General features: G+C 32.3%; 1 protein-coding gene across 1 annotated transcript in view; it reads left to right on the plus strand.

Moving 5' to 3' along the window:
* Positions 1-214: 214 nt before the first annotated feature.
* Positions 215-15,095, plus strand: part of LOC106472099 (amyloid protein-binding protein 2-like) — a 17,118-nt gene continuing 2,237 nt past the window's right edge. The window contains exons 1-7 of the mRNA XM_013932727.2: positions 215-353; positions 2,997-3,085; positions 6,081-6,232; positions 8,091-8,214; positions 8,655-8,817; positions 11,984-12,040; positions 13,122-13,154. Coding sequence (XP_013788181.2) covers positions 219-353; positions 2,997-3,085; positions 6,081-6,232; positions 8,091-8,214; positions 8,655-8,817; positions 11,984-12,040; positions 13,122-13,154 — 753 coding nt within the window. The 5' untranslated portion in view covers positions 215-218. The remainder of the gene's footprint in view (positions 354-2,996; positions 3,086-6,080; positions 6,233-8,090; positions 8,215-8,654; positions 8,818-11,983; positions 12,041-13,121; positions 13,155-15,095) is intronic.

A 15,095-nucleotide genomic window follows, 5' to 3' on the forward strand; every position in this document is an offset into this window, starting at 1 on the left:
TAAATATTAACTAGTGTATAAAAATTCGTAGTTGTACACTGTTTTGATTTTGGGTGAATAGCATTTTTTTCAATATATATATATTTATATATATATGTGTGTGTGTGTGTGTATAATTCATTAATAAATCACGTTTTTTTTTTTATATTTCGATTTATTTCGTGGTTATGGTGGTTGTTTTTGTAAGTAGGCCCTGAGGAGGTTTGGTCTTTATCAAAATGGCATCAGCTCTGAATTGGTTTCCAGATTCTCTTTATAATTCATGTATTTTTGTAGTCGTGTCACATTATGGAATATTTCAGAAGGATCTCCGTATATGTCCAAAGAGCCTACAGTTTGATGTTTACTATAAAGTAAGCTAATATATATTATCGTATGGAATGAAATTTCAGAATGTGACTGTGACTCATGAGTACGTTAGTAATAACTAATATTCAACTTTCAAGGTATATGAACGATGTAGAGTAGAATTAACTAGAAAGGAAAATTTACGCCTGGAATTGAAGGCTTCGTCTGCTGAGTAAAACTGAAAGCTAATTTCAAAATTAAACTTTCCAAATATCATTGATAATGAACATTAACTAATGTATTTAAATTTTTACCCAACACTATCAGTTTAACTTGTAGTTGTACGTATAACAGTACAAGTATGACCTGAAGCAAAATGCAACAAAGAAAAGAAATACATAATTCTGATAGAAATTACTTGTACTACAAGTGGCAAATGAAAGTTTGTAGTGGTTAAATTTATAGTGGTCAAAGATAATGAAATCCCATAATAGAAATAGATTGGTGTTTATGGAGTATTAGATGTGAATTATAATAAACAATGGGTATTAATTTAATGACTAAATAGAACATAAATGTGTATGATGGAGATCAGTTACTTCTTTGCACATTGTCTTTACTTTGACTCCTTTACATAAAAATGGTGTAAATAAACATTTATTTAAACTATTATTTGATAAAAGTATGTGTATGTGTATCTGCTTACAACTGATGACCTGTTAGACTTATTGTTGCCAAACTTAGTTTGTAATCATTCACCCTGATTCTACAAGTGCCCACTGTGAGATGGGGTGTTCTGCAAGACCACTTGAAGTTTATCTTGTGGTATTTTTCCATATATATATTTATTATATTTTATGTCCCATCCAGACTGTACCTATTCTATGGATTATCATGAAAAAAGCCAACAACAGAGGAGTGTTTCTGTCCACCTCTCTGGCTAGCGCTTGTCAGTTTTTAAAAATAGGGTTTCGTGGCCACCCATTGCACTGTCTCCAGTAAATGAGCTTTCTGGAGTGAAGGACTGATGGGGATCCTGGTAAATTATTTGGGTCTCTCCAACATGAATTCTCTCTCCTTCTTGTTGAGTGAAGTATGTGAAACTCTTTCCACTTACCAGTGGACTAGGATAATCTTCATTAATTGGAATCTGACTTCTTGGGCTAGAACAAAGGGTTTCTCTACAGTGAGAAGTGGGGCTGGAATGACACCAGAGTGTATTGTGGAGTCACCCTACATATATAACTATGGTAAATCGCAATCTTCAAGTGAACTGATAATACAACTCACTATACTGGTCCTTTCTCTACTTTTATGCTACAAGTCCTTCTGTAGCCAGAGTCTGTGCAGTAGAGTCAAAGAGAATACTCTATTATCAGTCCGTTCCACATCGTACTGAGAAAACAAAATACCCTACTCCTGCAGCTAGCGTGAGGCCCATAGATACTGATAGTCGGGTGTGGGTTTGTATATGTATCCATGTCAGACTATATCATCATAATGTGGTGCCCTCCTCCCATAGCAACTGATAGTAGAGTTGAGGTGAACACACCTTATATACCAGTGATGTATACTTATATACCCTACTCCCACAGCAGGTTAAGGGCCCGTAGTGATTGGTAGTTGAGTAGAAGTCTTCCTACAGTGCCCTCCTCCCACAGCCGGGATTGACAGTAGAGGGGGGTGAGCACAGATATTTATTACAAGTGCCTTTCTCCCATAGCTGGTTTTGAACTGTTGAGTCTGATGGTCAAGGAGATGAGCACGCAAGGTACACTCTAAACAAGTCCCTACCTTACTACACATATTGGCTGTCCAACAGTTTATGTGTGAGTGCTCGGGTGGCCACATACCTATTCCGCATATCCTTGCAATATAATTATGGCTTCTTTTCCTCTTCCATTCTTTTATATGGATGAGATGCAGTCTTCCATGGGTGTGCTCCTGCCATTGGGTGTCACACCCCATTGTTTTCCTTTGGATGCTTCATGAAGGGAGCTTATCCAGGTAATCTTTGCATTGGTCCCTCCACCATCGCAACAGGGGATTTTAGCTATTGTGTGTGAGGAGGTGAGTATTCATTTTGGAAGTTAACAGTTTCCTTACCTGAAAATGTATTTCTGATAGATACCCACCTCTTCACACATTCCCCCTCTCCCATCTTCCTTACTTTCTGGTGCACATTTCTTCATTGCCTTGTTGAAGAATGAGGATTCATGAGCATAAAATGTAGGAGGAGTCATTGTGCATGGAGGTGTGTTACACTCCTATTGGTTGAGGATTCTGCTGCATGATGACGTTATCGTGCAGTAGCACAAATTTCATGTGAGATTAGGTGGAAGTTGTCACAAGGTCAGTGGCTTGCACATCTCTTTGGCAGAATGCACAGAAGAGCTGAGAAAGACAGCTAGCTGTTCTGTAGGCAGATGTGGGTATCTATTTGAAATACATTTTCAGGTAAGGAAAATGTTAACTTTACAAAGTAACCAATGACGTATGAAGCTCCCAAACTTTACGTGTTAATACTGATGAAAAGCAATAAATACACAAGCCCATTTCTATTTTGACTGACTAATTTGGGAAATACATCATAGTAACTGTATAAAGCAGTTGTTGCTCTTTTCTTTCTTGGGTATGATATGTTTTTAAAGATCTTAAAAACTATGCAAGCTGTTTTATTCTTAAGAACTTTTTTCTGTTTTGAGCAGTTATATTCTCAAGGTCTACTTTGCCAGCTGGGATTTGAATTCTATCACCTCGAAATATTTGAGCGACTTCTCACAATGAAAGGCAAGCGGTAAGCATACATTATATCTGTTTTCTATCAACATTTCACAACTTTTTTTATATATGTGTGTTTACAGTGTATATATAACTAATTTAGGAACACTGAGTAAGTAAAATGCAGGTGTACACAGATTATTATTTATGTATTGGTGATTGAGACTTGTAAAAAACAAAACAGATTTGACCAGACAAGATGTGGAATAGGTGTCTCGTGGGTTTATTTGAAACAAAAGTCAGCAATGCTAATGTTTTGAAAAATTATGTATTTTACCCTACTTCTGTCATTACTTTTAGTAAAAGCATGTATATGACATGTGTTTATGACAAGGAATGGTACATTAGAAGCATTGTTGAATGCTCTGATGTACACTGTGATATGTTTATCAACTTCATGAAGTGATCTAGCACATTAAGTCTCTCCTGGCCTCCTGCAATGGTCAGTGCCATTCCAGGATGTCATTTGTTCGATTAGTGTTCCTGAACTAAAAGGACATAGCACTCGTTCACACCCACTCTCTGCACATGACGAGGCTCTGATTAAAGAGAAATGGCCAGTGTTTTTAATATATTACGCTGTTGGTGCTGATATAACTGAATTATTTATGTTTCAATTCCTTGCCTACATCTGTAATTTAGTTATTTAGTAATTTGAAAATGTAAAAAACATATTTTGCTTCCTAAAGTTTTGTGTTTGCTAATGTTTTATTGTGGCAGCAGACTCAGAACAGTTCAGTTGACCATCATTTTGTAAGTATTTAAAATTTCTTATTGAAATTGTGCATGCAGTCATCATTTACATAGATGTACACATGGGCAAAATTTTATAGAAATTGGAGATTGTCATTTGGGAAGATTTAGGGTGATTTGACATGGAATAACCCAAAAATCCAGTTTCTTATAATTTGATCTGAGTCTCTATCTTAGTTTGGGAATGGGATTCAAAAGTAATGAATCTTACCTAACCTTGTTTTTAATTAGTAATCACAGTTATCACATGAAACTTATGATAAGGTGCTCATGTGGCCAATATTGCCATTCTTTGTTGTCTGTGATTAATTTTATAAACTTTACTACAATACAATTGATAGATTAGTAGATGATCCTATTTCACGCAAGGGAAGGTTTAGGTTGTGAAGATGTTGAAAATAAATGTTAGAACGAACAGCAGACAACCTGTGTTAAACTAGTATCTAATAGGCAGAATCTCTAGTTTTGAAAGGTGTGTTGGGCTCAGTTTTGGAACTACAGAATTCATTAAATAAATCCAGCAGGTGTTATCATTGCCCTTAATATTTTAAAACAACATTAGTATTTTTAAAGTACTGTCGGTGTTTGAAAATAGAATTTGTCGATGTTATCTTTGCTCTCGGATAGGACACATGCATATATATTGAATAGGTGTGTTAAATATTTTGAATTACATAATAAATATATGAAATGTAGGGGATTTATAGTTTGCTACTAAATATAGTTGGTTGCAGTTTGAACTATTTTAAAAAGTTATATTATAAAGAAAGAAGGTTTTTATGTTAAAATATTTGAAGAAAATGTAACTGGTTCACAGTGTAGAATTTTATATGGACTCCCTAAGGTTCACAAACAGGGATGCCCAATTTGACCAGTTGTTTCAAGTATAGGCACCTATAATCAATAATTAACAAGTTTTTTGAACATGTATTTAAAAGAGTTTGTACTTGTTGAGCATTCTGTTAAGGATAGTTTTGGATTTGTCAACAGCTTAATCCTTTTGCTGCATAGTTCGGATATAGGAAATAAACATTTATAACCAATGACTGTGAAGTTTGATTTCAAGGAATATTACTGTCAGATATAGAAAATACAGCATCTTTAAACACTGAAAAAATAATACAAAGCGTCATATTGATACTTTTATTTTTTGGTGGATAACTGACACTTTTTGGGAATTGTCCTGAAAGTTAATTACTCAGTGAAAGGGTTAAAACATATACAGCTTATATTGTGCTAGTTACGATATTGAGCCATTGTCCACAAATATACTTCTAGGTGAAACCAGTGATCTTAGTTATAACTTTGTGTTTGCTGAGAGTGACGATGTAAATGGTATAAATCAAGATGTTTTTAAAACTTTTGCATTTAAAATATCAGAAAATCAAAACCTTTTTCAAGCAGAAGTTGAGAACATTAAACAAATGCTTAAAATAAATTGTTTTTCGTTGTCATTCCTAATTCGAATAATCCACTCCGATGTTATGTTTGGCATTCTGAAGAAAACTTACTTTAGTCATGCCCTACTTAAGCACTATTTTGTGCTTGACTAAGAAGAAAATTATCAAATCTCTATAACCATAAGCAAAGTTATAACTTGTTTTTAAAATAGTCTAGTTTCAAAGAGCTCTTCAGTTTTAGACAAACAACATCCATTGAATAGTTTGCACAAGGGTCTGAGGTGCAACCAGGAATGCATTGCATCAGGCACTAGAAGGCTTTGTATTAAAAGAAAAAAGTACTATAACATTTAAAACCTACAACACTATTATTATTGCAAACCATTGTCTAAACAATGTCTGATTTTATGTCAACCCTCAGTTTCTTCCATGCCATTCTCCATTCTTGGGAATAATTCCACCTTAGAATGCTAGAATATCTTGCTATTAAGTTAATAAAACCAGCTCTTAACCGGAAGATGAGCACACTGCCACTACATGTTCAATTGTTAAAACATAAAGAAATTGAACAAACATGAACTTCAATCATTGACTATGAGGTGAACTAAAAACTTTCCTGTGTTATGTTGCTATGGTTTTGTTGTATATTATATTATATTGTTGAACAAACATGAACTTCAATCATTGAATATGAGGTGAACTAAAAACTTTCCTGTGTTATGCTTCAATCATTGAATATGAGGTGAACTAAAAACTTTCCTGTGTTATGTTGCTATTGTTTTGTTGTATATTATATTGTTGGTAATGTTACTTTGATTGTCTGATCTGGCTAGCTTATTTCTATATTGTCTTATATAGACACCTACTTCATCATTGCTTCCAAGTCTTAATGGATCATGGAGCCCAAACAGCTTTCCAATTAGCAAAAGCTTACAGTCAGCGCTGTGCTGTTACACTCACTGCCTCTGAAGACCAAAGGTTTAACACTATTAAACTTGGTCTTTCATTAGGTTTGTGTTGTTTATCAATCCTCAAAATAATACTAAGTATATTAATTTTTTGTTTGAATATAACTTAAACCTGTGTAATCTCCAGTACTGCATGAGAGCTTTCCTAGTAAGCAGTTCAAAACAATAATTTTTAAATTTTTAGATATTTAAAAAAAAAGAAAACTGGAGCATCCTCAAACTTTGGTTTTTGTTGATTAAGTGTAAAGGATGTTAAACAATATTAAGTTAATAAAACTGTGAGAGACTAGTGAGAGTGTCTGTGTGACATGTTTTCTCATTCCAAGTTGTGTAATTTTCAAACAATTTTCCTTACAGGTTTCGTGTATTGTATAGTTACATTTTAACCCTTTGGATGTTATAATCTGATTTATCTGATGTGACACTTTTAGCTGTTTGATGCAACAAATGGATTTGCCACACGGTATCGCAAAAACCATTTCTCATAGTACGACAATCGGGATACTCGCACGTTCTTGAATTTTCCACCTTAGTACGGCATGTGCTTACTACACAGAGCAAAAGCACATTTAGTGTATTTTGATATTGAAAAAGTACTAGAGAAAGTAAAATTTTAAATATTATGTTTTAGTAGATAACTGACACTTTTCGAGCACTCAGTTATGCACTCAAAGGGTTAAAATCCCCAAAAGTTTAGTTATGCTAATACTTCACAATTATTTAAAATCTCCTTCATGATATTAAGGTATTTCTAGCTGCTATTTTTTAATTTATTGTTAATGGAATATCTGATCTAGCTGTCTTATCTTTTAATCAGAAGTTCGTAATAATCATTGGAACCTTTCTCTGATTGAACTGAAAGGTAAATATATAAATCTTGAAGGTTAGTTACTTCTAAAAATGGATTGTTTGGTTTTTGAGTGACAAGATTTTTTCTTTGTAAATATGCTCATGTATTTTTTCTATCTTAGCTTATAAAGCAGGATAATACTGTACTTGCATGTGGCTACTCAGCCAGTTTTACATTACACAGTGGAATAATTTATATGTAAATAAAGTAAGACAGTTACTTTCATCAGTGACGGGAACATTTATTTACTGGATTATCCAAAAATATATGAAACATTTTAGTTATGAAAATTGAAAAAGTTTGGGATTACAAGGTAGTTAAATCGCAAGTGAAGTTCATTTCGTAGTCTCGGGAACTTCAGAAGATTGATCTGGTAAATTAGCACATACTCGAGAACTTCAGTAGATTGATCTGGTAAATTAGCACATTCTCGAGAACTTCAGAAGATTGATCTGGTAAATTAGCACATTCTTGGGAACTTCAGAAGATTGATCTGGTAAGTTAGCACATTCTCGGGAACTTCAGAAGATTGATCTGGTAAGTTAGCACATTCTCGGGAACTTCAGAAGATTGATCTGGTAAATTAGCACATTCTTGGGAACTTCAGAAGATTGATCTGGTAAGTTAGCACATTCTCGGGAACTTCAGAAGATTGATCTGGTAAATTAGCACATTTCTAACCTAATTCACTTGTTGCAACTTAAGAAAAGTAATGTTTTTCTTTTTTTTAATTACACATCAGATTTTTTTTTATCTTCTGATTTTTCAATGAAATTTTCACATAACTTGTTAATAAAGTTTCCTACTTATAGATCAAAGATATTGCGATGAATATTTCTTATTCTTAACATGTACAGCTTTCCTTATTATAAGTAAATATCTTTTATAGGTTACAATAAAATTTTACTTAGTACTTGAATTCCACTCACTGTAATTGGTAAACCAACTGGATTTATTGTATGGTTTTGTTTTCCTATAAGAATAGAGATATTTCAATTGAAGCTCAAGGTATGTAGCGATATATGCTTATTTTTTCCCCATATTTTACAGGAGGATTCCTGAGTGATGCTGGTTGGTTTCCTGAGAGTGAAAGAGTCATTGTATCATGTTTAAAACTTTGTAAAGAGAAAGATGATACAAAACATTGGGTTATGGCCTTGGCTGCTTATCTTCGGTAAGCTTATAGGTTCACTTCAGGAATAAATGTGTCTGTAATGTATTAAATCAAGTTCATTTCCTTCAGGGTTAGTAAAAGATCTGTTGTTACCTGTGTACATGTTACAATTGTCATTCATTTACTTGCACATGTTATATCAAATGCTACACCAAATGTAACTTTTGGCTAAAAAATCCAGCAGTGGAAAAGTTTCTTGATCAAGATTAACTTGCTGATAGGGCATGCATATTATTGGCTGTACAGATACAAATCTACAAAAAAAATATGATAATTATTTAAAAATGTAATTATATACTTTTGTTATTGCAATAAATTAAAGTTTTTTTTCTTGTTTTTCTCAAAGAATGAAGTTTGTATTTTAATGATTTAAAATGTGCAATCTGAGAAGGATATGAAGTGACCTAACCAAAATTTACTTTAATTTTCCATCTTCGTAGACTACTTCATGTTCGTAATACATACTGCAAATTTAAAGAAGCTGAAGAGACTCATGTTGAGGCCCAGAAATACATTCTTGCACTAAAGGCTAGTGATCAACCAGTTAACCTTGCAGGGATATATGCACAGTTTTCTGTTCTTTTTTTTGTTGCAGTAATTACAGTGAAGTAAGTAAAAACAGAAATGCATGGTATGGAAATTTTAACTTGGGAAAAAAAAAATTATGTGTTATATGCATTTGTTATGGTATTTTGGAGAAACCGGTTTTCTCTCATATTTTGAGATTAATTCCCCATAATATTTAAAGTTTATTTTATTGAACTTTGAAGAATTACAACTTTTTTAAGTGTTGAATGAAAAAATTAAAATTAGATACAGAAAGATTTTTACAGTTGTGGTAGTTGTATCTAATTTTTTTTTAATATTACTGATAAAACAAAAGATTGTCACTTCCACTTTGAATATTACTGACAAAACAAGAGACTGTCACTTCCACTTTGAATATTACTGACAAAACAAAGGACTGTCACTTCCACTTTGAATATTACTGAAAAAACAAAGGACTGTCACTTCCACTTTGAATATTACTGACAAAACAAAGGGCTGTTACTTCCACTTTGAATATTACTGAAAAACGAAGGACTGTTACTTCTACTTTGAATATTACTGACAAAAGAAGAGACTGTCACTTCCATTTTGAATATTACTGACAAAACAAGAGACTGTTACTTCCACTTTGAATATTACTGACAAAACAAAGGACTGTTACTTCCACTTTGAATATTACTGACAAAACAAAGGACTGTTACTTCCACTTGAAAACAAAAGTGTACATCTTGTATGCATTTGTTATGGTATTTTGGAGAAACAGGTTTTCTCTGATATTTTGAGATAAATTTTCCATTATATATAAAGTTTATTTTATTGAAGTGTTGCGTGGAAAATTGAAAATTAGACTCAGCAAGATTTTTACAGTTGTGGTAGTTATATCTAATTTTGTTTTCTTTCAACTTACTTGTCTGATGAAAGAATAATTTTACAGTGTTTTGGATTGATTTGAGGTTTGACAGGGAGAACAGTTTTATAAATAAAATGTGTAAACATTTATTTGTTAGCTTATTTAAAAAAATAAAACTTTATATCAGACTACTATATGAAGATGCTACTAAACCTGATTTTTAAAGAAAAAAATTAAATAAATCATCATTATTCTTATAAATTACTGTTACATTACCAAACTTTTTTATCAACAAATCATTGAAGATAGGTTTTTATTTCAAATGTTTTTGAACCACAGCTGAAAAGAAAAATTTAAATACTATCAGGAGATTTTTTTTGGTGGAAAAATATAAAAGAATCTATTTGACATCAGACACATTTGAAAACATTGTTAGCTTTCTTTGACAGGTGTAATCGTATCTTTTTCTTATACAAAACTGTTATGCTTTCTGTTTCGTCTGGCTCTTTACACAATATTATTATAGTGTGCTGGTGCAATTCTACTTACTTTAATAATTTAACTCTTTGATTAAACCTTTGACATCAAATTATTTGAATATTATTATTTCTCATTTCATGGTCAATATTTGAATGTGTTGTTCCAAATTTTATTTAGAGGAATTATATACTAATCATTTATGGAGACTCTATGCGTTTTATTTTCTTACGGCACTTATTATTCATTTATTAAAAAAGTAGTTTAAAATTGTACATTCTATATAGGGCCCGGCATGGCCAGGTGGTTAGGGAGCTCGACTTGCAATCTGCGGGTTCAAATCCCCATCACACCAAACATGCTTGCCCTTTCAGCCGTGGGGCGTTATAATGTGATGGTCAATCCCACTATTCATTAGTAAAAGAGTAGCCTAAGAGTTGGTGGTGGGTGGTGATGACTAGCTGCCTTCCCTCTAGTCTTACACTGGTAAATTAGGGATGGCTAGCTCTCGTGTAGCTTTGCGCGAAATGCAAAAACAAACAAACAAACATTATATATAGATACAGACAGATCTCTCATCTTCAGTTGTAAGCTAGCCCGTAATAAGAAAATCTACAGAATTATTACTACGACTTTAAATGTATGAAATATTAAGTGATTACACGTACGTACTATCAGAGTAATGCATATGACCAATTTTTCACCCCATTTCCTCATGTCTAATCGTACACAAAACACCAGTGTCTCACACAACTAAATCATCACAGCTCTAGAGTTTTCTTCGATCTGAGCTTTGGTTCAGGTTGATGTACAACTTAGTTTTTTTTTACCACAGTGAAAAGATACTTTTGTATAAATAAGAGTAGCGTAGTGCAGCAACAATCATAGAAAGTCTGTATGGAGAGGAAACATGGACAAATGAATCTAGTTTCATGTTACAATTTGTGGAGAGGAAACATGGACAAATGAATCTAGTTTCATGTTAGAATTTGAAGTCATTCTAGAAAGAAAAACAGGGTAATTTAGATTTTTGTATTTTTTTTTGAGGTTACGAGGTTGGTCAAATTGACTGATCCCATACAGAGATAGGGTAGACAAAATAACGGATAAAATATAAAGTTTTACTGGAAAAAAAAACTTTTGAAATGTGTTTAGGAGGTTTTCAGGGATTACACAAAGGAAATTTGAGATGAAGAAAAGTATTTTTGATCTTAACCTTGAAAATTACTTTGCACACAGACTATTCAAAACAAGTACTCAATATATTGATGGACAAGTCTTTATTTTAGTTTATTAAAAATACTTGACTCAAAAATATGATTTTTTTGTATGTGTAAGACTTATAATATTAACTGAAAGACTGCCAAATTTCATGAAGATATACGTACTATATTGAAAGTTAGAAGTATTAAATCTCTAAAGACTTTCAACAAGTTCAAAGAGGTCACATGGTCAGTCAAGTTGACTGAGCCTGTGATGAGAGAGTTAAAGGTTACGGGTCCTGTAGAAACATGAATGATAACCAGGGCATTCAGAAACAGTTGTTTCTTTTCACCCCACACGCGACACTATATTCCCAAGTACTAACCGGGCCCAACGTTGCTTTGCTTCAGGGATCAGACGAAAACCTGGCACTTTCAACATGGTACGAACGATGACCACAAAAGAATAGATGAGAAAATTATCCCTTTAAAAGACTGTAAGAAAAAACAGCATGCTTTGATAAACTGACTCCTTGAAACACTTGAACTATGAAAAATATGTATTATTCATTACCTTTACCTCTTTACATGCACACCAGATGTAATGAAAAACTTGTTGTGGTATACATTTTCAATGAGTACAAAGCCATAGCAAGTGATACGTTTAGTAAAGTAACATTTAATTTCACAGGCTTACATGTGGAGTCTCCAAGCTATAAAAGAACTCCATTCAGGGTTGTCTCCAAAGGTCTGTTTTTTTATATATTTATTGGTATTTTAAGTAAAATGTCTAGATGTTTAGAGAAGAATGTTACTTACTTTTTGTATTGTAGGTAAACGCCTTTTTTTTTCTCTTGTATCTTTTGGATAAATGATATTTTTTATATATTTTACATGTTTTATTCACAACTGGAGTTATGCTTGTTATTACATAATGACTTTAAACAAAAAAAATTCAATTATGAATTCTGATTATCTTTTATTTCAGTATTCAAAAAGTTGTAACAGTTTCTGGTTTACTTTATTTATTCAGATATTATGACTTTTGAATGAAGTTTTATAAATAAGGTTTGGGTTTAATTAACCCTTTGTTTGTGACCACCCCATTTTCAGAGATTCAAGGTTTTTACGGTGGGCCATTTAAAATGTTGCATGAAAAATGTAATAAAGATTTAAATTTGGTCACTAGAAACATTTGTTTTTAGTATAGAAAATACTCTGTGTTTAACTAGAATATAAAAAGTCCTTGTCTGTGTTTAAGGTATAAAAATATACCTTGTTTGCATTTAACAAGAACTTAAAATGTCCGTGTTTATGTTTAATTAAGATGTAAAAATACCTTGTTTGTGTTTAACAAGAATATAAAAGTACATGTTTATGTTTAATTAAGATATAAAAATACCTTGTTGATGTTTAACAAGAATATTAAAAGTCCTTGTTTATGTTTAATTAAGATATAAAAATTACTTGTTTGTGTTTAACAGAAATATAAAAAGTGTGTTTATGTTTAATTAAGATACTAGAAATACCTTGTTGATGTTTAACAAGAATATAAAAAGTCTTTGTTTATGTTTAAGGTATAAAAATACCTTGTTTGCATTTAACAAGAACATAAAATGTCTGTGTTTATGTTTAATTAAGATGTAAAAATACCTTGTTTGTGTTTAACAAGAATATAAAAAGTACATGTTTATGTTTAACAGAAATATAAAAAGTGTGTTAATGTTTAATTAAGATACTACAAATGTATTTATTTCTGGTTTATAATACAAATGTTTTGAGAAAATGTTTTCTCTATTGTGATCTGATGAAGTTATTTTCAATTTCAGACAATTGTTGATGTTCTTCGACAGGCTGCAAAAGTAAGTTAATTGCACCTGCTTTTAGTAGAAATCAAATAAATTTCATGAAAAAAGGATGATCATGACAATTCTTGAGTTTGTTAACATTAACTCATTTGCTGCAAGTGAGAAATGTTTGAAGTATAACTTAACAACTGAATTCAACATTTACGTGCGAGATATAACACTGGATTTTAATTTGTATTAAAGCTACCTTGAAAACAGTGTCAGATAATAGAACATTGTGAGAGCTTTCTAAAGATGTGGTTACTTGAAGTTTAATAAATCCCAATTACAGATAAAAGTATTGAAGTTATTTGTGTTAAATCAACTCCACTTAATTCTCCAGTTTTCCAACTAACTATCTAATCTAATATTTTAGCAATAGTCCAAGTGTTTTTCATCACAAACTGTACTGCTATGAATCAGGTTATGTGTCTGGAAGGAGTAAGTAATAGACAAAGAAGCCCTTTCAGTTCAGTTTGCTGAGCCTGTTTGGCAATTTTTAGCTTCAAAATTTCAATAAATAAAACTACAAACTATTAATTTGTATATTTATATATTTTTACTTCATTTCTCAGCTTTTTTCTAGTGTTATTATTTATGTTTAGTTTGGGAGTGAACATGCTTTGACAAAAATAGCTTCTGACAGAAATTGGTTAATTTTGGCATGTTATGCTGACATATTTTGATTTATAGTTTTCTGGGTTTAACTGTGATTACGGAAAGCTTATTTCCTTTATGTGTTTTTTAAGGTAAGGATTTGATTTGAAGAGAAAACGAATTCATCATTTTCCATGTTGGCCACATGGTAACTTGTTTGTTTTTGAATTTCGTGCAAAGCTACACGAGGGCTATCTGCGTTAGCCATTCCTACTTTAGCAGTGTAAGACTAGAGGGAAGGCAGCTAGTCATCACCACCAACTGCCAACTCTTGGGCTACTCTTTTACCAACGAATAGCATGTTTGATGTGACGGGGATTCGAATTTGCGACTCGCAGATTGTGAGTCGAGCACCCTAACCGCCAGGCCATGCCGGGCCAACATGGTAACACTTGCAGGGCACATACTGGCAAAATGAATCAAGAAATTGAAAGCATTTTTTGTTTTATCCCTCTTGCTATGGATAGGTTAAAGTGTGTATGTCAGGACTTTTAACAGAGTTATATTTAAAATTAATTAAAGAGTTGGTAGTAGGTACTATTAACTGTCTTCCTTCCCTCCAGTTTTTGAGTTCAAATTTCAGGAAGACTACTTCATGTAGCTTTGTGCAAGTATCTGAAACAAGTAAACAAATATGGGTAATGGAAAGGTTAAAATGTGGACTGTATCTATAAACAAGAGGAAGTTGTTGAAACACTATAAAAGTATCTTATTTTTCTTAAAATGGCTGAGCATTTAAAAAATCCTTTTTTTTTATATATGGGGGTCTTTATGAAGTAACATACAAGTTGGTAGTTGTAAATCAGGAAGTAATATACAAGTTGATAGTTATAATTCAGGAAGTAACGTACCAGTTGGTAGTTGTAATTCAGGAAGTAATATACAAGTTGGTAGTTGTAATTCAGGAAGTAATATGCAAGTTGGTAGTTATAATTCAGGAAGTAATATGCAAGTTGGTAGTTATAATTCAGGAAGTAATATACAAGTTGATGGTTGTAATTCAGGAAGTAATATACAAGTTGGTAGTTGTAATTCAGGAAATAATATACAAGTTGATGGTTGTAATTTAGGAAGTAATATACAAGTTGGTAGTTATAATTCAGGAAGTATACAAGTTGATGGTTGTAATTCAGGAAGTAATATGCAAGTTGGTAGTTATAATTCAGGAAGTAATATACAAGTTGATGGTTGTAATTCAGGTAAGGTTAACTATACAAGGTTGAGTACGGTTGAATTTCAGGGTAAGTAATAGGTACAAGGTTTAGGTAGTTTGGTAATTTACGAGGGTAAAACTTTTAG

Source organism: Limulus polyphemus, unplaced genomic scaffold (genome assembly GCF_000517525.1).
Source record: "Limulus polyphemus unplaced genomic scaffold, Limulus_polyphemus-2.1.2 Scaffold5080, whole genome shotgun sequence".
Classification (NCBI taxonomy): Eukaryota; Metazoa; Arthropoda; class Merostomata; order Xiphosura; family Limulidae; genus Limulus; species Limulus polyphemus.